The sequence below is a fragment of the Coturnix japonica genome, chromosome 19, assembly GCF_001577835.2.
Source record: "Coturnix japonica isolate 7356 chromosome 19, Coturnix japonica 2.1, whole genome shotgun sequence".
In the NCBI taxonomy this organism is placed as follows: domain Eukaryota; kingdom Metazoa; phylum Chordata; class Aves; order Galliformes; family Phasianidae; genus Coturnix; species Coturnix japonica.
Window position 1 is genome coordinate 3,066,599 of NC_029534.1, and position 23,191 is coordinate 3,089,789.

The window sequence follows — 23,191 nt, forward strand, 5'->3', positions numbered from 1 at the left end:
GCTGAGCACCAGAAGGCAGCAGGGTGGTGGTAGATGTGCTCTCAAGGCTTGCTCTACCTGCAGAATTGGCTTTTCCTTGCACAGCAGAAGAGGGCACACTGGAACTGCTGCTGAGGCAGTGATGCTGTGAGTATGGGTGGAGGTTTGCTATTTAGGACTGCCCATGGAAGCAGTGCACGCTGATCCCTGCTGCAATCACTACGTAGCTGTGTCTGCTATGGTTTTAAATACAGGGCTAAACTAAAACTGCTTCACTGCAGCCTTGAAGGTGCATAGTTTGTAATCATTTCATACGTCCTGATTCACCGAACTGATTTCTAGTAACCTAGTTTTGCTGGGCTGAGGAGCTGGCTGCTCTGCAATGCCTGCGGCAGAGGGCAGTCTGCAGCATAAATGCATTACGGGTATGTTAGAAACCACGTGCTGTGCCAGGGAAGTGCTTCTAGGACAGGATGTAGCTGTACAAGGATGCTGAGATCCCACCCAATAAACATGCTGCTCTTTTCTTACCCAAACCAGACAGCATTGCCAAGTGTCATTTCATCCCTGTAGCTGTGACGGTGCCGAATGGTTTTAATGATACAATTGTGCTGGTTAAGGATCGTGCTTCTTCCACAGCACAGCTTCATTTTGTAGAGCACAGAAGTTAGTTCTATACAGACAGATGGCCCTCAATCAGCGCCTGCCACAAATGACAACTTGAATCTTAGGTACAAGGTATGATTCAAACCTGACCGCTGGAGGTGCCAAGAAAAGCAATGACAGCCACTGCTGCTGCAGTCTGTCACCCAGCTCATTCCTAAATCTGACTCTCAGTACTGAGAGCTGACAGCAGGGCTGAGATAACAAATGATCACAAAATAGCACAGTCTGTGTCAGTCTCTGGTCCAAGCTGTCTCTGTGGAAGAGTCAGCATCAGCCCTCGGCAAACGCAGCTCTTTGGTCCCAGAAGATACAGGCCACACACAGCATTTATGGTCTCGCTGTTACAAAGGATAATTACTTTAATTAGTTCTCAGAGTGTTGCACTGTCTGTGGAGAGATGCTCGCCTGCCCCCTGGAGAGCTTCTCTCTCAAGGAGCAATTTGAAGTAGATGAAAAGAGGGCACAGGTAACAGTAAAGCAAAATGAAGAGCTGCCATTACCCAGGACAGCCTTCACACAAAGAAGACCCCCTCCCTTTCCTACACCACCTTGTCTGTGTTTCTTAACATCCACCTGATTCTCTCAGTACATACCCAGTTCCTTATTCACGTTTCAGAAACAAATCAAATCCTATAAATCCCAGGGTTTATTTCTCACGTTTCTTAGGACACGATTCCAGCCGCCCTTTGCTGATCACACCGGTGTTCCTCGAAAGGAAAGAGCAATCTCCAGCAGTTCTTTACCCAGCTCCTCGTGCTTTCCTCCAGCTCTGAACTCTGCAGACAGCTCCCTGAAGGTGACACACACTCGCCGATGCTGGATATGCCTGCGGTAAATGGCGTGTTTCCATTTGTACCGTGCCTCACCATACAGCACCACCAGAGACCTCCTGGGTAAGTGAATGGCAACAGTCACTTCCTTACTTGGGACAAGCCTGGAGGATAAAAGGCAGCTGCATCCCTGTTTGCCTGAATTCTGTGTAAGAGATCCAGGGGGATTTAATTCCCCGTTTTCATTACTGAAAGTAGGAAATAATTGGATGCTGTCCTCTGAATCGCAAGACATGGACAGCACAGTTTTGGAGAGCAAGTTTAAGCTGACCAGACGCTCTCCCCACAGCCACCAGTCATCAAAATGCGGGTCAATGGCAGAACCTCTTTCAGGCCTGTAGTCCAGATTGCATTGTTCAACAGGCAAGAAACCCCCCAGCACGGAGCAGGCCTCCATCTGTGCCACAATCTTTTTACTAAAACTTGGCAAGCCGGTAAAGCAACCAGCTTTCAACCTCTGTTTCTTGAAGTTCACTTTGGGTCCATAATCCTGTTGGAAGAAAGGGGAAAAAAACAGTGTTAAAGGATAACCTTTAAGGTAAACCAACCAAACCCAACCCTTACTTCTCTCACTGTGTGAACTTTAGTGCCTGAATGTGCAATGTCCACTACTGAATATCACTTCTACAAGCAGCTGGTTTTAATTAGAAGCCATTCTTGTCATTGATTTCAGAAAAAGTTCCTTCAGAAGAGCTGTTAATGAATCATGTAACTGGATCGGGTTTGAAACACAGAGGGATTGAAGAAGAAATGTGCTTGTAAAGCCAAACCTGCTTCTTTCGTCCAGACTGCGAGGGCTTCCATTCATCCCGGTCCATCACTTCAACCATCTCTGCTTCTTCATCCTCACTAACGAACTCCTCCATCACAAATACCCCTGGGAACGGGAACGCCCAGCCAGCAAACGGGGAGCTCTCATTGCCTTCAGCTAAACCCGTGGATGGACAGTAAGTGAAATGATCATCTCCCTGTAGATATAACAAGAGATGACACACAGGTGAGGGGGGGGGGAGCACTCCTGATGAGCTGTTTGCTTTGATTAACCCATAAGTTCAGACTGGGAGCTGCCAGCACAGCTTCTTATGATTACCCCCATAAGTTCAGATTGGGAGCTCCTGGAGGTGTGAGGAATGTTGGGGTCAGCCGTTCCCTGTCCTGGCTGTTGTATCTAACTGCTATCACAGTTAGATCTATCGCAGTCAGATCTATCGCAGTCAGATCTATCGCAGTCAGATCTCTCGCAGTTAGATCTCTCGCAGTTAGATCTATTTAGATCTATCACAGTTAGATCTATCACAGTCAGATCTCTCAGTCAGATCTCTCACTGTCAGATCTCTCACAACGCCTCCATCCCTCAGTGATGTAGATCAGGTGCTGCATTAAGGCCTGCCCTGCCGTGTGCCACCACCCGCTCCGTGTTCTCAGCTGCCCCCAGCGGTGCTGTACCGTCCTGCGGCCCTTAATGCAGTGTCCCTATACCGGGGGGTCCCACTCGATCCCATTCCCGCACCCTGAGGGGACTCATCCCGCTCCGCCCCCGGCCCCGCCCCGCCGCCCCCTCCCCGCTACCTGTGTGGGCGGAGCGGGCCCCTCGCAGAGCAGGCAGGATCGGATCCCCTTACAGCCGCAGCCCGGCCCCGAGCCGCCTCTCTCCGCCTCCTCCTCGTCCATCCTCCCGGCCGTTCTCCGTCCCGTTCTCTCTCCGTCCCGTTCCTCCCTCTCGGCCCGTCCCGCTGCAGGTGAGGTTGCACGCGGGCTCGGTGCAGGCCGCGCGGCGGGGCTGGGAGGAGGCCTCGCTTTCCCGGCATCCCTCGCAGCGCCGCCGGGGCCTTTTAACGCTGTTGTGCACCGCGGGGGCCGCTGGGATATGTAGTGTGGGGGGGGCTCCGGGCCGAGGCGCCGTGTGGGCAGCAGGGCCGGGCCTGGCCGGGCCATAGCGCTGCACGGAGCGGCCGGGAGCGGGAATCGTGTCCGCAGCCAGACGCGGCCTGGAGCGGCCCGGGGCTGCCCTGCTCTGTTCGGGCGCTGCCGTTTCGTTTTCCCCCTCGCAGCCGTGTGATATCCACGTACAAAGCGTTGCCCTTGGGCTGCACGGCGAGCATCCAGAGCCTGTGTGTGTGTGTGTGTGTGTGTGAGCATCCAGAGCCTGTGTGTGTGTGTGTGCGTGTGCACAGGGCCCTGAGGGATCAATATGGGGACGTGGCTTCAGGCAGCGTACAGTTACATACAGTGAGGGTGAAGAAACGGCCTCACTGAGCAGCGGGTGCTGCTGTGGGGGGTGATGGACCCAAAGGTCCCCAAGTTTAAGGGACACGGGGGCTGTCAGCAAGGAGTCCTGTATCGCCTCCAGCAGAGGACATGGCTGCCATAAGTGGGCTCATACTGAGCGCTGCTGTGGAGCAACAACCCTCAGAGCAGAGCCTGGAGGCCTCAGGGTGCAGGCAGCTCAGCTGCAGCACGGCTGGCACTCACAGGACAAGCTGTTGGGATGCTCTGGTTGGGCACATTTGGCGTGTGAGCTCACCTGAATGAATACAGGCTGCCCAGGGAGGTTGTGGATGCCCCGTCCTTGGAGGTGTTCAAGGCCAGGTTGGACAGGGCCCTGGGCAACCTGATCTAGTAAATGTGTATGTTTGGTGGCCCTGCCAGGCAGGGGGTTGGAACTACATGATCCTTGAGGTCCCTTCCAACCCAGGTCATTCTGTAATTCTATGATTTTCATTCCAAGGAGCACTTCAAACTCAGCAGAAGCAGCAGCCAACCTCATAACACCTTTTTCTCCCTTATAGAGCAGGTTGCAAAGGATTTCTCCTTATCCCTGTTTGTTTTCCCAGGGGGGGTTACCAGAAGAGGTCGGACAGCTGCTTGGTGATCGCAGCAGGAGGGTGAAGATCAACATGTCAAAGATTACCACAGAGCTTCTATTGGAAAGAGCGGTTCCCAAATCGACGAGGCTCCGAAAGATAGAGACACTGAAGTAAGTGCAAAGAGCCTGTGGAAAATTCCACATTCATTCAGCATGGGTGAGCCTCCTGTCAAGCAGTTCTACTCAAGTAAGGGAGGTCGTTACAAAGCACGGAATCAGAGCTGGTGTTCTCAGGGCAGGATCAGGGAGCTGCTACAATTACCTCCTCTCCTCTCAGTATATGTTGTTTCCTGGGCTCTGATTTCCTAATGCTAAGAGGCTTCTGAGGTGATGAGTGAGAAGTGATCTTGCTTTCTAATTTATGTACCTGATTTATTTGTATTTTCTGGATGTGGCCCTTTATTTACTAGTCATTACAGATGGAGATTCTGTTTGTCAGAGGAACTCAGGCTTAGCTCCTCAGGAGACCCTGGCTGACAGTGCTGTCAGTTCCCTATGGACTTCAGCTACATGGTCTAATCAGACCTACACGATCCTTCCTGTAATACACAGTTTTCAGTTTCTCACTGAGGAAGGATGCTTTATCCCTTGTAACCTGTGAGAGTCAGGACTTGTTTTGCAGTGAAATACAGGTAGCTGATGTTCTCTTTTCCTTTCAGCCTGTCCAAGCTGCAGCTGAAGACTGGAGACTTAGACCCACGTTTGTTTTCACGTCTGAGGCACCTACAGAAGCTGGATCTCTCTGATAATTTACTGGACAAATTTCCCAACAGCTTAACCCTGCCTGATCTGCGGGTCCTGAACTGCAACAACAACCAGCTGGAAGATGTCACTGCTCTCAAACAGTTCCCTCTGCTCGAGGAGCTGAATTACGAGAACAACGGGTACCTCACAGTGAGTTATTTCCCATTCTTACAAATATTACATAGAGGGGGAAATAAACAGCAATTATACCTAATTCTCATAGGTTATTCTTAGGCAAGAAGTGAGGCCATCTTAGAAACAGGCAGTGCTTTTATTGCCCAGGATGTGAACAGGATGCCCTGCCTTGCAGACCAGAGCCCAGTTTCACCACCACCACCTTGTGTTGGTGTCAAGAACTGCAGATGTACGAGGCATTTGTCTGCATTGAAGATCCCAGCTTGCAGGGGAAGCCTAATTTACGACTACAAGTTGTTACTTGAGTCAGAAACGCTCAGAGGATTTTATGGAGTGTCCTTTATCGAGTAAACACATCCTGAGTTGAGTTTGAGTTCCTTGAGTTGTATGTTAATAGGGAACGCTGTGTGTGAACTGATGCAACCACCACGTGTACCATTGTTGTAACTCTGTTGTCTTTCTAGCTCAATGATGATTATAAAGTGATGTTTCTTTTGCAAAATCTTCGGCTGCTCAACGGCAAGGACATAACCAAACTGGCCAATCACGTGAGGCATGTCAATAGCCGTAAGCTGACCAGCAAGGTAAGATGGGCAGTGCTTTCTTCACCTGTGAACACCTGCAAAGTAACTAAATATCGTACCACAGTATGGGGTGTGCTTTAAGTACTTCATTACTACTTTCTCTGGTCACTGCTTGCGTTTGTTCTACTCGTTCTGTTGCCACTTCTACCTTCAGTTTCAATCAGTGTGAGGACATTCTGCGTTTCCATAGTGCTGCTGTGCCTGACTCTGTTGGAAAAGGCTGAAAAACTGGCAGGAACTGACAGCCAGAGCAAAGAGGATTTGTTATGAGCGCTCCACAGGGGCAGGAGCAGCGAGCGCTGTGTTTGAGCTTCCAGTTTTCTAGGTCACTCGGTTGCCATGCAAATATGGAAGAAATGGAGTGCTTCCTTACCAGCTGCATGCACTTCTCTGCGTAGTTGGTGTTACTGTCCTGACTCCAGGAATAGGAGTTCAAAACCAGGCTCAGGATAATCTTGATTTTTCCCAGTGTGCTCCAGGAACAAAGATTTGTTCTTTCTTCTTTCGCCTGGAATGATACTTTTACTTGCAGAGATGGTCATTCAGCTCATGACATATTCTCCCTTCAATTGTGCCCAAGGTTCAGAAGCCTTTTGGAGTCAAGATATCTGAATTTACAAATGACGATGGCTTGTGTGCATTGTGCTTGTGCATGCACTTGTTGAACTACAAGAAAACTCAAATGTCCCCATTGTCCCATGCCTGTTACAGTTACCTGTCAGGTGCTCTCTGGCAGTGAAGAACAGTGTGAGACTTCTTAAGACCACTTGCTGTGGATCTTGAGGCATGAAATCAGGCATTGGCCTGAGTTCATCTTGACGGTGTGTTCTTTGCTGCACAAACTTGGATCAGAGGGACTGGATTTTGTTTGCACTGAGGTTGTGCTTCAAGTGCTGGTCAAATAAATCGAGTAAGTACCATCATGTAGGTAGTGGAGCCGCAGGGTTGACAGCTTCTGAAAGGTTTTTATGAGTATTGTGCTTTTCTGCTTTGCTTTTCTGTGGTCTACTGTTGTGTAACCCCCATCTTTGTGCCTAGGTTACTGCTCACTGGGAAGAGTTCTTCCGTGACCAACTTCCTGAGAAGTACACAGCTGAGCAAGTGAAGTCTATCAAGAAAAAGTTCCTGAAGTCAGTACAGACCAATGTAGTGTATGGACCCAGCTCCCTTAGTGAATTCACCCGCTGGCGGGTAAGTTGCTTTTCACTCACTCCTTTCTTCTGGCATGGGCTCTACAGCCTGATCCTGAACAGCTCTGATGGAAGGACAGCGTGGATTTGGGCTCAGAGGATTCTTTCAGGAGGATGGTGTCATTTTTTTCCCTCATTGTTTTGTGAAGAGGTTACCACTCTATAATACCAGGATATTCATGTAAAATGGGGGGAGAACATACTTAAAAGCCCAGCAAACCAACTTTTGTCATGACATATCAGAGTTTGGCTGTGATTTCTTACTGTCTTTCTTTTATATCAATCAACATATTTGTTTCTAAGGTGAAAATGATTGCAGAAGAGTTTCTGACTGGCTCACTGGGTCTGGAGCTAAACACAGATACTGAAACAGAGGAGAACGGGGATGAGAATGAGGAAGAAAGTGCAGAAAGCTCCAAGGAAGCTGCAGAGGAGGAGGCTAAGGTAGGTGATGTGCATTAATAATTTACTTTTCTTTAAGTCCAGGCTGTCTGATTTTTGGAACCTGGTCTGTGACTCTGGGAGGGTACGGGGATTTGAATAAAGGATCTTTCTTACTTGTAAACCATCTGTGCATCTTGGGGAAGCTGACAACTGACAACATGCCTTACAGGTCACAGTAACTCCCAGAAAGAGGAAAAGAAATCGTTCAAAATCACGTTCTGGAAGGAAGAAGTCCAAGTCCCAGGCAAAAACCGAGAAGGAGACTGTCCCTAATCCCAAAAATTCCAGTCAAGAGAAGGATGACCCAGCTCCTGATAAAGCAAGAGCATCAAATGAGCCAGCCGAAGAGGCAACCGCTGAGCAGGGAAATGAAGGGACTCATAAGAACAGAGAGCAGTTTCCCAAAGGGCAAAGCAATAGGAGATCCAGCCAGCTGACAGGAGAACAGAAAAGCCAGGAACAGGACAACGGGGTTGTTAATTTGACCCCAGTAAAGAACTCCAAGGGCAAGGTATGTACATCACCCCACTGGGGAGACAGGTTGTCAGCTTCTTGGTTTAGTGGGAGGAGCTGCACTGAGATGTCAGGAGAGCTCTGCATATCTTGGAGCTCATGACTGGATCGTAAGATACAGATTTATTCTGTGATCTCTTTTGTTTTAAATCTCTGAAATTTCAGGGAAGGCTCCACTTTGAACACAGTGAATTCTCCTCAAGGGATGGATGGACCAGCAGATTTGGTGCTCTTAAAGCCTGTTCTTAGAAATGGGACTGGCATGACTTGCTCAAGCTGATGGCTGCATGGGGGAAAGTGTTTCCCTCTCAGCTCTTATCAGTGGGGTTCTAAAAGGGTTTTTCATGTTTCTCTGCAAGAGGGAAGAAAGTTCAGTGCTGGGGTCTGCGGGACACACCTTTTCTAAAAGAGTTTCTTTCTATTTTGGGTGTCTTGAGCATCAGTGGCACCTTAATTTCTCCTGCCCAGGAGGGCTGAAAAATACTCTGGTTTAACTCAGATTGCTGTATTTGGTAGAGGGGTTCTCCCAAGGCAGTCACTAACCACTGTCAGGGGAATGGATTTTCTAAATGTGGATGGTTTATTGTAGGAGGATTTCAGTGCAGAGCCATTGCATTTTCTCCAGTGTCACAGTAAAGGAAACAGCCGCGAAGATTTTAAAACGCAGCTCTGGTCCTGTGTCTTCGAGCCATTGCTAGACGGTGCACCCAGGAAAGGTGAGCCCTTAAAGAGGTTTTCAGGATTCCCTGAACCAGCAGACCCCATGTGTTAGACACCAGCTTAATCAAGCTGTAATCTCTGTTGTCAGAAAGAGATTTGTGTATATACTTCGACTTATGAAAACAGGATTCTGGGAGAGCACCGGGCCGTGTGCAGTCTTCATATGTTATCCATGATCTTCTCACCTTCTCTTTTCATTTTCAGATCCCACTGTGAGTTGTTCCAGAACTGTGGCGACATGTGGAGGGGAGTCTGTCTGTCTGATCGACTGTGAAACAGGGGTGGTGCTGAAGAAGTATAAGGTGGCTACAGAGGTAGGTTGTAAATATGAACAATAAGTATTAAATGGAAATTCCAGATTCCTCTTTAATTCCATAATGTTGTAAACAATTCTGAAAGAAGGTTACAAGCATTACTGTGGACAGGTCTTAAAAGATGGGTAGTAAATATTTCTTGCTTGTCCTTCTAGCCTGGTTTGCTTTTGTTTTATCAGTTTTATGCCTCTCTCTTATTCAGAGAGGCATATGTGTGTGTATCCAAGCTGCTAAGAAAGCTTGACAGCATAGACAAATGAACATCCTGTTTGGTTAGATTTCATTCTTCTAAAGGTGTTCTGAAATGCAGTGCCTGTGCCTAAATAGTCATGTCAGTTCACCTGGATTGCTCCATGGCAGCTGTTATCTCTGAACTAACAGCCTTCCTGCTGTCTCTCTTTTATGTCCTAGGAGTTCTTCAGTGTTGCATGGACAACTCTCCCAATGGTGATCAGTGACAGTCGGAAGAAATCTCATAATATCTTGGCAGCTGCAGGAAGGAGAGGGATTGTCAAACTGATTCATGTGGCAGCTGACTTCTGCTACGGAGAAATAAAGGCTCATAAAAAGCCCATTGCAACTGTCTGCTTCAGCCCAACTCAAAAAACTCACCTCTTCAGTAAGTCTCTGGTTCAGAATCTCCTTAGCTTCAGTACCTCATCTGGAAGAGGTTGGGCTTCCTTCACAAGGGGATCCATCACCCTTGCTAGCAGGTGTGGGGAGCTGAGTGTTTACTGGGACCACACAAGCATGAGTTATAGACAGGCCTTACACAGAGAGCTCTTTTTGGGTGCCACCAAAGCAGTGCAAGTTGTTTCAGACAGTCTGACTCCTTAGCTGAGGTGCAGCAGCTCCAGTTTCTCACTCAGTAGCTCCCTGCTGTGCAGGCTCTCAGGCTGCCACAAACCAGCCACAAACAGTTCCAGCAGTGGATTCGTTCCACAGGGATGGGTAAGAAGAATGATAGGCAGAGCAGCCTGCTGGGGGCCAGGCAGCAGGCAGCCAGCTAGCAGGGCGCTCGTTAAGCATGGCAAGAGGGACAGTGCAGCATATCTTGGCCTGTTGGGTTTTGTTGTTCTAATGAGCAAAACAGTGCCCTTAATTGCTTTGAAATAAATGAAAATCTGTAGAGTTCTGTGCCTTGTCATAAATTTCTGTCCAGGTCTTGAGGTAGAAGTGAGCTGCAGTGGGCCCCACTGAGATTAAGGCGTAAGGAGTGGTGCGAAATGAACCATCGTGTTACAAATTGCAGCTGCATTGTCAGGTCTGTGAAGTAAGCTGTTACAGGGACATTCAGATCACACCTGCACCCCAAGGCACATTGTCCCTCTTGCCTCCAATTGCTCACATCCTGGAGCAGTTACACGAACCATTAAAGTGGAATGTCTTTAAAACAAGGGCAGCTGCAACGGGTGCTTTCCAAGAGTGTAAAAAGCAGAAACTTAGATTGGGAAGTTGTTACCACATCCTTGTATTGCTTAGTAGTGCAGGGCTCATGAGCTTGACAGTGTTGCTCAGGTGTGGACAGCAAGGCTTATTTTATTTAATACAAAAATCTCCTGTGTCACTATCTGCCTCTCTTCTGTGTCCTACAGCTGCATCCTATGACAAGCGAATTGTGCTGTGGGATATTGGAATTCCAGACTGTGACTACAATTTCAAAGCAAGGTAAAGGTACAAAAAAAATAGATGTGGCCAGTCTAAGAGCCTGTAACTATTGCTTTACAGCACCACTTCACTGTTCTCTTTTTAGCCAGCTGCTGGTACTGGAGTGTTTGTCTGTACCCTTACGGATTGCCCTCGTCCCCACATGCCCAGAGCAATACCTGCTGGCTGGCTGTGAAGAAGGCTGCTATGCATGGAATATAAAGCTGGAGAAGGAAGAGAAAAGCAGGTGAGAGCAAGAGTTGCTTTCTGTAACAACAGTAGTAGTCGTAGCTTCATTTCATGTGGAGGTCTGTGCCAGGAATGCAGCGTGGCTCACCAAATTGAAAGGGAGTAAAATAGCCGGCCCTGAAGCAAGCAGGCTTCTGGTGCATTGAAAAGTCCAGGTATCTGAATAATTGATTTCAAATAGGAAATTAATCTGCTTTATCTGGAAAGAGATTAACACATGGATTTCCATTCCTTGGGTTCTGCATCTAAGCCCATTTTCAGTGCTGCTCATTCAGGGCCTGAATTATTTCACTCTTCCTTCCCCAGACCTTTTGAAGCCTCATTCAAATTTCCTGATGAGGAGGGAGAAATGTCAGCGTCTCACAGGGTCGATGGTTTGGCTTTTCTGAATGATGATGTCGTAGGTGAGTATAAACGGGGTGGCCAGATCTGTAAGAAGTCAGGTACCTCGGTGTGGAAGGATAATGCAGAGGAAGTAAATGGGGTGTAACTGCATCTACTGTAGATTCTGGAGGGCTGCACTCAATGGAGTTTCCTTCTAGACTCACTGAGCTAAAAAGATGAGATATGGAGTCATGTCTGAGCAGAGCTGGAAAAAAAAGACAGACCCAACACAGCAGACTTTGCTTAGCAGTGCTGAAATGGAAGGGAAAGAATCCTTTGCTGTTGGAGGGCTGCTAAAAGCCCTTTGCAGAGGATTGGGTCCCACAATTTGGAGGCTCTGTAAGGCCTAGAGTGGGTCTTTCTGAACAGCTCTGCTTGTTGCAGTTTTGGAACATGTGTAGGACTGGGAATCCCCCTGAAATTTCCAATTATCCTGAATTAAGGTAAAAGAAGCTGAAGTAGTTGCTGCTGCTGTCAGATCCCATGTCTTGAAAGCCACTTTCTAGATGGACTGCCTTCCCCAGCTGTTCTGAAGCACTTCTCAGCACCTTTACATCATCTTCTGTTTTCTTCCCTAGTTTCCAAGAGCTCCAAACCAGGATGCATTTACTTATGGAGCTGGAGTTGTTCTTTTGACACGAAGAGGAAAGGAAGCCAGCGAACAGTGCCTGCAGTTATTCTAGCTGAACTGGAGTGGTCCACAACAGACTTGTCTTATCTCACACTCAGCACCTGCCCAGGTAGGCAGCACCCTTCTTCAGCACTCCCAAGTAACAAGGCTGCACCAGAGGCTGCCATACTGCTCAAGGTTTACTTGTTTACAGTTGCAAATGCCTCCCACTTGCTGGAGGAGCCTGTTGTTTAAAGCAGAGGAGTGGATTTAATGCCCAGGCTAAGAGAGCACAGCTGGCCTGCCACTGTGAGCAACAGGAATCCTTAACTTGCAGCACTGCAATCCCAGCACAGTGCAGCTAATGGGCACCTGCTGCATATAAATACTTGAGGCTGTTCCTTGGCTTTTAAAGGCAGAGGTGTTTTACCTCGCTGTGATACACCTGTCACAATGCAGTGTAAGGCTAATGAGGAGTAAAGAAACCTGATCTGAGCATTGCTTTTCAAATCTATGGAGTCCGAATGGGGGTTCCAGAGCTGGGTAGTTTAGTGGGGTGGGTTTTTCTTTGGTGCCAGAAAGATAATTCTGATGGAATGTAACATCCTCCATTGAGAGGGTAAAGCGCTGCCTGGAGCTCAGCTTTATAATAGAATGGACCCTCAGCTCCACTCTAATTTCCCTGCTTCTTCTTTTAATCTTACAGCAAAACTGCATGTGTTCTGCGGTGATGAGAAGGGAAGTGTGTGGATTTACCACCTCTCCGACTACACCACAGCATGGAGCTCTGCCAAGGGAAAACACTCAGACAAGAGAATCCCGCCCACACAGGTAGGTCTCATTTACCCTCTGTGTCAGAGCTGTGCTTCCCTTCCTCCCCAGGGCAGCTCTCTTGAGTTTCACACCAGAACATGCCTCGTATCTTCTCTACCTAACATTCACAGCCAATTAAAACCAATCTCCAGAGTGTGACCAAGGTCACTTCCAATCACACACACAATTATGACAGGGATTATGAGCTGCAAAGCAAATTTGTTCACTCCTGTGTGCTGCAGCTTGTCAACTTTTCCTTGGGTAAAGGCCTCTCTGTAAAAAATATGATTGTTTGACTATATATGGCCTGGCAACACAAGCTGTTCCTGCGCTGCTGTCTGGTGTGCAGCCACTGTTTCCCTGTCTGGATGAGTGGAGGTAACAGCAGCAGCTGCTCCTTGGTAGAACTGCATGTGGGGAAGGGGAAGCTTCTGGCCTGTGTTCCTGCTTCTCTTTTGCTCATTCTTTTCCTGAGCACACTCCTGCTGTGGGTCAGTAGTGTGCCCTAACAACTACACATTCACAAAGGCTGTGAGGCACGTGTGGTCTTAGCTCTAACTGTATCTGGTAGGGATGTGACCTCTTTGGACCCCACCCAGCTCCAGTTGTCAAACCAGGCTTTGCAATAATTGATATTGCCCAAGTTTCATGGACAATGATACCATTCCTTTCCTACACAAACTCTGTTCTCCCTGTAGATTCTCAAATGGCCGGAGCTTCAAGCAAATGGGGAACACCTGAGCGAAGTCTACATAAACAACGTGATAACAGACCCTACTTTCACTTACCTTGTTGCTCTCACTAGTGTGAACATTACAGCCATTTGGAAGAAGTCATAGTTCCTTGTTATAGAAGTTCATTCCCCGTGTTTTGAAATAGTGCAGTATTAGTGACTGTTACCCATATAACCATAAAGTTTTCTAGACCAGCTGTTACGTGCAAAAGGTAAAAGAGTTCGTTAAGCACATCCAGTCATCCAGGCTTTTTTCCTGTAAGTTTACACAATTTGTGCATTTGTTTTATAGAAATGACACTTAATAAAACAAAACAACAACTCTGCTGGCAGAATCTGAACTTCTTGGAATGGGAAACCAGGGCTGTGACCCGTTATTGCCACTCAGCATCTCCTCATTGCCATAAGGGCAGTGAGACTGAGCTACAGCATAGTGCACATAGTGACAGTGAGGCTCCAGTTAGAAAAGTGAAAACCATTTTAGTGAATTAAGCCATGAAATCAAACAAGACATGTCAGATACAAACATCCCCTCCCAATACTGCTGCCAAAGTCAGTAGGACTGGAAGGAAAGTAATTGGCATTGAATGAAGGTTTAAATAAAGCATTTCACTCAGACACATCGTTCTTCATCAGCAGTGTATCACACTAAGAGCAGGCTGATTTCACTCGATTCCTTCTTGTTTGTCTTTAATGGCAACCTGTAAAGAACAGAAACAGAACCGTCAGTGGATGGTTTAAACACTGATTTCATCAATTTCACATCAAACAACAACTGCATGAGTTCAGGGGAGACCTTATTGCTCTATAACTTCCTGAAGGGAGGTTGTAGTGAGCTGGGGGTTGGCCTCTTCTCTTGTGTTATCAGTGATAGAACTAGAGGGAATGGTTTTAAGCTGCGCCAGGGGAGATTCAGGCTGAACATTAGGAAGTTTTACTTTGCGGAAAGGGTAGTCAGGCATTGGAATGCACTGCCCAGAGAGGTGGTGGAGTCACCGACCATGGGAGTGTTCAAGAAAACGTCTGGATGTTGTGTTGTTGAGTATGATCTAGCCGGGAAGTATTGGGAATGGTTGGACTAGATGATCACAGAATGACCCGGGTTGGAAGGAACCTCAAGGATCATGTAGTTTCAACCCCCCTGCCTGGCAGGGCCACCAAACATACACATTTACTAGATCAGGTTGCCCAGGAGACCCCATAGATTCCCCATAGAGACCCCATAGATCAGGTTGCCCACGGCCCCGTCCAACCTGGCCTTGAACACCTCCAAGGACGGGGCATCCACAACCTCCCTGGGCAGCCTGTTCCAGGGCCTGACCACTCTCCTAGTGAAGAACTTCCCCCTGACATCCAACCTAAATCTTCCCTCTTTTAACTTCAAACCATTTCCCCGTGTCCTGCTATTGTCAGCCCTTTCCAAGAGTTTACTCCCCTCCTGGTTATAGGTTCCCTTCAGGTTCTGAAAGGCTGCAATGAGGTCACCCCGCAACCTTCTCTTCTCCAGGCTGCACAAACCCAACTCCCTCAGCCTGTCCTCATAGGGGAGGTGCTCCAGCCCCCTGATCATCTTCGAGATGGCAGCAGCTCTGGGCTGAGCCCTTCCCTTAGGTTCAAAGGATGGGCTTCTCGCAGTGCTCAGAACTGAGCTCACCCTGAATCTCTCCTCCAGCAGGGACAGCTCGCTGATCAGGTCGGTGATGGCGTTGGTGAAGGCCTCCTGGGGGCTGTAATCCGGGGTCGTTTGGACGCGGATGATGATTTTATGTTCCAGGGGGTGCGGGACCTTGTAACCTGCAAACAGCACCTGGGGGTCCTTCAGCAGCTGCCTGGGGGAGGAGGCAAAGCAGCAGCAAACAAACATACATTAATAGATGTAAGAGCTTTATAAGAGCCCCAGCACTTGTAAGCAGCGCCCAGCTCCCTCAGCTCACGACTTGATGATGTTTCCCAGCGTGTGATCCTCCTTGTTGATGGTGAACAAACAGGCGTTGGGCACCTTGGTGTCCTTGTTGATGGTGATCCTACACAGCACAGGGGGCGGCGATTCACTGCCACAGCCCGGGCGGACATGGGGGGAACCGGGGGGGCACGGGACGGTCCGGGCAGCCCCCAACCCCCCACCGGACCCCCCCCATCCTCCATCCCGCCCCCTACTCACTTTTTCTCCCCTTCGAACAGCAGGAACGACTCAAATGCTGGCGGCGCGTTCATCCCGCCGGCTCCGCACCGCTCCCCGCAGCGCACACAGCGTCACTTCCGCCCACAGCGCCCCCTGCCGTGCGGGCGGACCGTGCGCAGTGCGCTATAAAGGCACGGACACGGAGCGGGTGGAGCTGCGCATTTATTGCCACGCTGCGACCCCCCCCCCCCCCCCCCCCCCAGCCCCATCCCGGCACATCCCGGTCCGTCCGTCACGTCTGCGGCTCCGGCAGCTCCTGCAGGGGGGGCTGGGCCGGGGGCAGCCGGCGGTGACAGCGCTCCAGGTCCTGCAGCGCATCCAGGAGCCGGCGGAGCGCGGGGGTCAGCGGTGGGGCTGGGGGGGGGGGAGAGCGGGGCGGTGAGACCCCCCGGGAATGGGAGCAGCCCCAGAGCACAGCGCCTATGGGGGGGATGGGGAGCTGGGGGTCCTTTCTCTACCTTCTCCGTTCTGAGGGTCCCCCGGCTCCATGAGCTGCCGGCACTTCTCCCTGCGGATAAAGGGGCTGTTGGCCGCGGGGCAGGGGGCGCTTTGGGGGCTGCCCCCGGTTGTGGGTCCCACCTGAGGGGCTGCTGCAGCCCGTGCAGGTGCTGGAAGAGCCGCTGCGCCTCCACGTCGGGCTGCAGCGGGTCGGTCCAGTCCTGCAGGGTGATGCTGTGCCGGGTCCGGCCGCAGCCCGGTCCTATGGGACAGAACAGGGGCTGAAAATAGCGGGGACATCACCACCCCCACCCCCCACCCAGCAGCCCGTACCCGTCCTGTCCTTCTGGTGGCAGCAGCTCCATTTATCCCCCCTGAAGACCCCGGGGTGGTAGGAGCGCAGCAGCTGCGGGTTGTTGCCGCACACCTTCCTCAGCGCAGACAGCCACTGGTTCAGCTCATTGACACACTGCGGGTTAAACAGCGAGGTCACACAGTACCCCAATGGGAAACAGCCCCGTCCCCATCCCAGCCCACCTTGCACTGCAGATACGCCGTCTCCTGCTGCCCGGCCTCATCCACATAGACCACCTGCATGACGTGGCAGCTCCCAAAGCTTTTCTCCTCCACCTTCTCGGCCGCTCGGATGTTGGCCAAAGCGATGGAGCCGCATCTCTGCCATTGGGGACACAGCGCTCGGTGCCCTCCGTGCCACCATGGGATCCCACCACCCCACGTCCCCCTACCTCTGCCCCGGGGCTCTTGCTGAAGCTGAGTGCCTCGCTGGTGAGGCAGAAGTGCAGCTTCTTGGATGCAGAAGCAAGCAGCGGCCCTTTGCCCCGTGTCTTATGGACAAACAGCAGCCCCTCCTTCACCACGTTGCTGCGGGGGGCACAGGGCTGCTCCTCTCCACCCTCCTCCTCCTCCGTGCCCACCAGGCGGGTGATGAAGGCCCTCATCTGGGAGGCTCCGTGCTGCAGGGCGGGCTGCAGCGGGGCCAGCCATTCCTCCTTGGCTCTCCCTGCCGCTGGCTCCATGTTGCCCACCATCTGCACGGCCTGCAGACCACGGCATGGTGGAGTCGTTGCCCCCAGTGCCACCCCGCTGTGCCCATGTCCCAGCTCACCTTGGCCAGCAGCAGCAGCGTGCGGCTGGTACGTGCATCAGCGTGTGTCTCCCTCAGGTGGAAGAGTTTGGGGGTCATGATGGCGGGGGAGAAGAAGCGCAGGCACAAGAAGCTGGTGACAGCCACGAACTGAGTGTGCTGCAGCCACCGGGGGCAAGAGATGTGTGAGGGTCCATCCCCATGGCACCATCCCTCATGATGCTTCAGGGTTGGATGATCCTCACAGCCCACAGAATCACAGAATGACCCAGGTTGGAAGGGACCTCAAGGATCATGTAGTTCCAACCCCCTGCCTGGCAGGGCCACCAAACATACACCTTTACTAGATCAGGTTGCCCATGGTCCTGTCCAACTTGGCCTTGAACACCTCCAAGGACGGGGCATCCACAACCTCCCTGGGCAGCCTGTTCTAGGCCCTAACCACTCTCCTAGTAAAGAACTTCCCCCTAAGCCCACCCAGTTCCAACCCCCTGCCTTGGGCTGGTTGCCCCCCCACCAACTTAAGTCACCCATCATCAAGCCATTGGCCCCATTCCTCCATCCCCACTACTGGGTTTGGAGCTGACCTGATGCTGGGGGAAGCGCTCCCCGACACGCTGGAAGAGCTGCCGGAAAGCAGCACGGATGACAGGAGGGCAGGTAGGAGCCGATTTACTGATGGCATCTAAGAGCTCCCCGAGGTAGGACTGCAGGAGCTGGCGGCCCTGCTCCATCACCTCACTCTCTGTCTGCACCCGGTGCAGCCCCGAGCACCTGCGGGTGCACAGACCCCATCAGTCCCATGGACTCTGAGTACCCCCACCCACTGCAGCCCCTGTGCCCCTTACCCAACGTCCTTGATCTCCACCTTGCTGGGGTCCAGCTCCACGTATTTCTTCTCCTCAAACACCCTGGAGATGGTGGGTCCCAGCACCGCATGCAGGTACTGCATCCCTGTCACCTGCCCAGGGGACCACAGCACCCAACCTTAGGGGGTTTTCTCCAGCTCTTGGCCCCAGAGGCAGACACAGCTCCCCATGTCCTTCCCTTAGGACAGCATGGAGCTGTGGTGAGCTGGAAGGAGCAGGGTTTGGGGTGAAGCTTCCTGCGGACAAGGGGGATTTAGGGGCAACAGCACCTTGAGGAAAGACTCCATTGACTTTGAGGCCAGGGAGTTGCTCCGGAACAAAGTGTTGGGTTCACCTGAGAAACAGGAGGAAGCCAGTGGAGCAGCCCCAGGTACCCACCAGGCATTTCTACCCTACCCTGGAGTTACAGGGATTCTCCAACCAAACACCTGCCCATTCCTCCACCAACTACAGCCAATGATGATGATGAACCCAACGTGTTCCCAACCAGAGCACACCAGAAGTTTTACAGCTCCAAATGAAGGTAAGGAAGACGCAGCCCTGCTCCCAACTCAGGCTTACAGGGCTTGGCCAGCTCCAGCTCAAAGAGCAGGTCCAGAAACTCCTTCACCAGCCCTTGGCCCAAGAAGAGCTTCACCAGGTTGATGGCCACATCCTGCCGGCACTCGGCCGTGGTGGTTTCATCAAGGAGGGTGACCAGGTGAACCCCACCGGCCTGCAGGGACACAGGACATGGTGGCACAGTGGTAATGACTGTGACCGCGTCCCATTGGGGCTCTGCAGTGCCTCACCTGGTGCCCTGCCTTCACCTCCTGGCACAGCAGCTGGACCAGGGGCTGGTAGCAGTGAGAGGGCAGCACGGTCTCATCCCGCAGCCTCACCTGCAGCTGCAGTGAGCCCAGGCTGCCCCGGCGCCTGTAGGAACATGGAGAGCAGATCCAGACCATGCACCCCACTGCACATCCCTCCGGAACACCCCAAACACTCACCTGTCCTCCCTGGGTTTGGTTGTGTCCGGCTGCAGCCTGAACCAGCCCTCCTGGTGCCCGGCTGCCTGCAGCCCCTGCACACTGACCACCACCTGGGGGAGGGTGGGACGGGCTCACATCCCACCCCAGTAATGGGGCCATACAGGGTGTTTCTGAGGGCTCACCTTGCCCAAGAAGTCATTCTTGCTGACCAGGTCCCAGTCCCACACCTCTACACACAGCTTCTCCGCAGGGGGGTTGGGCAGCTCAAACTCAAAGGCTTCATTCCAGCGAGGATAGCAGGATTTCTTCACCACCTACAAAGGAGATGGCTCTGGCCCCATGGCACACACATCCCACCCCCATGGGGACATCAGGGGATACGCTGAGTTGAGCTCACTGTGCTCTCCTGTGTTTTGCCATTGTAGCTCACACAGACAAAGGGGTCGGACGCACCGTTCCTGTCCTTCTTGGCCAAATCCCTGTGGAGGAGAGGGTGAAATCCCACCAGGCCCCACCAGAGCCATCACCCCATGACTGGGACGTCCCCATCCCCAACATCACCTGGCCTCCAGCACGGTGCATCGCAGCCGCTGCCCGCCCTCCAGGAGCTCCACACGGAGGTGGATTTCCCCCTGCACCTCCTCATCAGGGTCCACCTCGTTGAGGCTCACCCAGCCGCTGTATCCTATGGGACCAGTGGGCACCATGGGCATAGGGTGTGGGGACACGGCTGGGTGTAGGGCTGGGGACACCCCGCTGCCCCCTACCTCTGGGGTGCTCTGCCAGCATGGAGCGGGTGATGCACACCTTCCCAATGACATCGTCACGGCTGCAAGACACAACAGGGAGGTGGCACGGAGGGTGGCCGGGCAGTTTGGATGTCCCAAAGCCTCCAACTGCACAGCCAGGTGTGGATTCTCTGCTGTCTGCTATGGAGTTGAGCATTGCCAGCCCAACCCTGCATTGTCCCCAGAGTGCTCTGCCTGTACCTGAGCGCATCCTCATCCATGACGTAGATAGAGATGCTGTGGAAGGTGGGATGGAGCTGCACCTCATACTCCTCCCCCCAGAACGGGGACAGTGTCTTCCACACCGTGGCAGTCCTGTGGGACAGATGGAGCCAGCGACATCCCAGCATCAGATGAGCAGGGCTGGTGCACAGCACCCACACTGGGGTGGTTTATGGGTTGGCACTGGGGTCCATGTCTCAAGCTTTGGGACCCAGATGGGAGTGGGCAGCAGGGCTCACCTGATGATGGCCTCATTGTCAATCTTCACAATGCAGTACGGGTCGCTGCTCCCCGTGCTGGAAGGCAATGGCATGACCCCATTAGCACTGTAGTGACCCCGACTTCCAGGCCCTGATCACAGCATCCTGCTGGCAGCTCCTCATCCAGATCGGAAAGGGAACAAACAAATCCCACCCTTTCCCCAAAGCAGGAGCTCCAGGAGCCAACACAGCCCCCTTGTAAGGTTGAATGATATGAAGATGGTAACAAAGATGATGGCAAATATTCAAAAGGTTATTTGTAAAGGAAATCTCACCCATATGGATGCCTTCACTGGGAAATACTGAAGCAATCTCCACCAGGGAGCAATCCCCAAGAGATGCTGCCTTAGTGGTGCTCAGCCCTTAAATGGGGTCTAGAGGAGGTGGAGTCGAGCTCCACCCCTTCCAGGAGCACAGCTCCATTACTCTCACCTGTGCTCCCACATCTGACCCCACACTTGCCTCAGCTGATTAATCAGAGGTTCAGGCTGTGATTACCAATTTCTCATACACCCTCCAGCCCCCAAATGGACCCAGAATCCAGATCTCTCTGTAGGGACGGGACCAACCCTGGGGACACTGCGGTGACACGGACCCCTGGTCACAGCGATGCTCAGTGAGCTGCCAACAGCTCAGCTCACCATTGCTGCGAGCTGCTGCCAAAACAACAGCACTTTATGGCCAGCTCAGTTCCTGAGGACGGTGACTCACTGCGGCCGGAGGCGGCGGAGCTGGCGGAACCAAACTATGAGGGCGAAGGGCTTTGGGTTCTCAATGTGGGGCTGGCAGCTCCCTGTAATGCTGGAGCCCAGAGCTGCAGGGGGAGCACAGGGGACAGGAGGGGTCGGGGAGGAGACACATGGTTGGGATGGTGGGTTTGCAGCAACAAGCAGCAGGTTGGGGAAAGCAAAATGAACAAGGAGAAGCTGAGAGCTGCCGCTGTCACCTCCCATGGAGCTGCATCCCGAGGTGTCCCCACGCAGGGCAGCCCCGTGTCACGCTGGTTGCTAAGAGCAGGGGCAGGTTGGGCACGAACACGGCGGATGAAGCATCATTAACCCCGCTGTATTGCTGACATTTCCTGCCTTGTGCAAACCATTTGAGCACACACACAACGATGCCACCTGCCCCGCACACAAAGCAGGGGATGCTCTTTGTCTTCCTGCGCTGAGGATGCAGGAGCAGCACAGCGATGTGCCATAGGGCAGAGCGTTATTCCGCCTCTTTATGGGCAGTTGTGTTGGGGTCCTGGTGCCAAAGAGGCGCCGGGCAGGGGCTCGTAGGAGGGAGGGGGAAGCACAGAGCGGCAGGAGGGGAGCTGAGCATGGAAACAGCGTGAAACGCGTTGATATCACAGCGCTGCCATGAGATAGAACGATGGGGCTGCGGTGTCAGCGTGCCCGGGGACACACCGTGCTGCGGGTGGGCGGCTGCGGGCGGACTGTGATCCATCAGCAGCGCTGTGACATCTCGGATTTCTATGGGGAAATCACAGCGATCCCAATGGAGAAGGGACGGGGGGGGGTCATAAATCCCGGGGATGGAGCTGTGCCCGTGGCACCATCCCAAGCCACGTTCTGCCCTCCCAAAGGCACAGCCCTCAAACCCCCCCCCGCTCCGGCTCAAGGTCCCCGCAGGGCTTCGTGCCAAGGGACTGAAAAACACGAGCCCTGACACACGGGGCTTAAAAAAACCAGAAGCTGCGCTTCTTCCCTTGTTTATCCTCTTTTTCCATGACGGCTGCGGGGTTTTTTGCTGCTTTTCCAGCCGCCCGCAGTGCGCTCCGAGGTGGCTCCCCATGGATGGGTCCCCCCCTGTGCTGTCCCCATCCCACCCGGCGCTGTTCTCAAATCCTGCCCCATAGAGATGGGAGCGGTGAGGATAATGCTGGGACACACAAACAGCTTGAAATCCCCACCCGATGGGGACAGCAGCCCCTGCAGCAGGTGCTGGAAGAGGGACAGAGACACGGAGCCACCCCAGGGGGATCCCAAAGCTTTACATGGGGATCCCAAAGCATTGCAGGGGGATCCCAAAGCACTGCAGGGGGGGGATCCCAAAGCACTGCAGGGGGGGGATCCCAAAGCACTGCAGGGGGGGGATCCCAAAGCACTGCAGGGGGGGATCCCAAAGCATTGCAGGGGGGGATCCCAAAGCATTGCAGGGGGATCCCAAAGCATTGCAGGGGGGGGGTCCCAAAGCATTGCAGGGGGGGGGTCCCAAAGCATTGCAGGGGGGGGGTCCCAAAGCATTCCGAGCTGCTGGGATTCAGCTGGAAGGAAACCTCCCAGAACTGCTGGGAGGATCACATCCAATCCTGGGGGAGATCCTAAAGGAAGGGCTGCCCCAATGCCGTGCAGGGGGAGATCCCAAAGCACTGGGAGGAGACATGCTGAAACCATCCCAAAGAGCTGCAAGGGGTGACCCCAAACCCACCCTATAGGGATCCCCAAAGCACTGGATGGGAGGGATACCCCCAAAGCTGTGCTGGGGGCTGGATCAAAGCAGTGTATAGAGGCAAGATGCCACCCCCCATCCCCGGCAGCACTCACATGTCCTTGGCCGGCAGGTTCCTGCCCTCCACGATGCGGATGGACAGCACGCAGCGCCGGGACATGCGGGCGGACGGACGGACGGACACACGGACAGAGCGGGCGGCGGAGCGCGGACTCGAACCCGCGACCACAGAGCACCGAGCCCATGTGCGGACCGGCACGGAGGGCGACCAATCAGCGAGCGGCTCTGGGTAAATGGGCGGGGCTTAAGGAAACGGGCGTGGTCTTATATATAATATGGGCGGGGTCTGGGGCTGGATGGGAACTACAGGGACCCCCATGGTTATAAGCCCCCATATGGGGCGGAGGGACGAGCTGCGACCCACACAGCGCTGTGCAGGCACCATGTCTGCTCACAGAGTGATATAACACCACAAAGC

At 52.6% G+C, this 23,191-nt stretch overlaps 4 protein-coding genes across 6 annotated transcripts; 1 reads left to right on the forward strand and 3 right to left on the reverse strand.

The window, feature by feature from the left end:
* Positions 1-971: 971 nt before the first annotated feature.
* ALKBH4 (alkB homolog 4, lysine demethylase) lies at positions 972-3,169 on the reverse strand. The gene is made up of 3 exons (XM_015880511.2): positions 3,045-3,169; positions 2,246-2,443; positions 972-1,965 (listed from the first exon to the last, which is right to left on the reverse strand). Exons 1-3 carry the CDS (start codon positions 3,144-3,146, stop codon positions 1,339-1,341), a joined length of 927 nt encoding a protein of 308 aa, XP_015735997.1. The 5' UTR covers positions 3,147-3,169; the 3' UTR covers positions 972-1,338.
* Positions 2,310-13,743, forward strand: LRWD1 (leucine rich repeats and WD repeat domain containing 1). 2 transcript variants are annotated; one of them, XM_015880502.2, is made up of 16 exons: positions 2,310-2,422; positions 4,310-4,452; positions 5,001-5,235; positions 5,685-5,804; positions 6,843-6,995; positions 7,298-7,438; positions 7,608-7,949; positions 8,541-8,667; positions 8,876-8,985; positions 9,397-9,604; positions 10,581-10,653; positions 10,739-10,879; positions 11,188-11,285; positions 11,844-12,005; positions 12,582-12,706; positions 13,387-13,743. In XM_015880502.2, the coding sequence occupies exons 2-16, from the start codon at positions 4,373-4,375 to the stop codon at positions 13,525-13,527; spliced, it is 2,256 nt and encodes a 751-aa protein (XP_015735988.1). In that variant the 5' UTR covers positions 2,310-2,422; positions 4,310-4,372; the 3' UTR covers positions 13,528-13,743. The 2 variants fall into 2 exon arrangements, with proteins under 2 accessions (XP_015735988.1, XP_015735987.1); XM_015880501.1 differs by lacking the exon at positions 2,310-2,422 and adding an exon at positions 3,156-3,214.
* On the reverse strand, positions 13,744-15,714 carry LOC107322463 (RNA polymerase II subunit J). Of its 2 annotated transcripts, XM_015880517.1 has the most exons (4): positions 15,583-15,714; positions 15,356-15,445; positions 15,076-15,250; positions 13,744-14,122 (listed from the first exon to the last, which is right to left on the reverse strand). In XM_015880517.1, exons 1-4 carry the CDS (start codon positions 15,633-15,635, stop codon positions 14,087-14,089), a joined length of 354 nt encoding a protein of 117 aa, XP_015736003.1. In that variant the 5' UTR covers positions 15,636-15,714; the 3' UTR covers positions 13,744-14,086. The 2 variants fall into 2 exon arrangements, with proteins under 2 accessions (XP_015736003.1, XP_032304282.1); XM_032448391.1 differs by lacking the exon at positions 15,356-15,445 and having other exon boundaries at positions 15,583-15,710.
* Positions 15,715-15,803: 89 nt separating this feature from the next.
* Positions 15,804-22,991, reverse strand: LOC107322453 (ras GTPase-activating protein 4-like). Its single transcript, XM_015880497.2, has 20 exons — positions 22,809-22,991; positions 20,236-20,292; positions 19,976-20,089; positions 19,754-19,815; positions 19,548-19,671; positions 19,384-19,465; positions 19,169-19,300; positions 19,005-19,096; positions 18,807-18,930; positions 18,577-18,730; positions 18,285-18,349; positions 17,995-18,107; positions 17,734-17,920; positions 17,168-17,305; positions 16,788-17,099; positions 16,579-16,716; positions 16,375-16,510; positions 16,183-16,303; positions 16,062-16,111; positions 15,804-15,957 (listed from the first exon to the last, which is right to left on the reverse strand). Exons 1-20 carry the CDS (start codon positions 22,871-22,873, stop codon positions 15,836-15,838), a joined length of 2,388 nt encoding a protein of 795 aa, XP_015735983.1. The 5' UTR covers positions 22,874-22,991; the 3' UTR covers positions 15,804-15,835.
* Between the last annotated feature and the right edge of the window lie 200 nt (positions 22,992-23,191).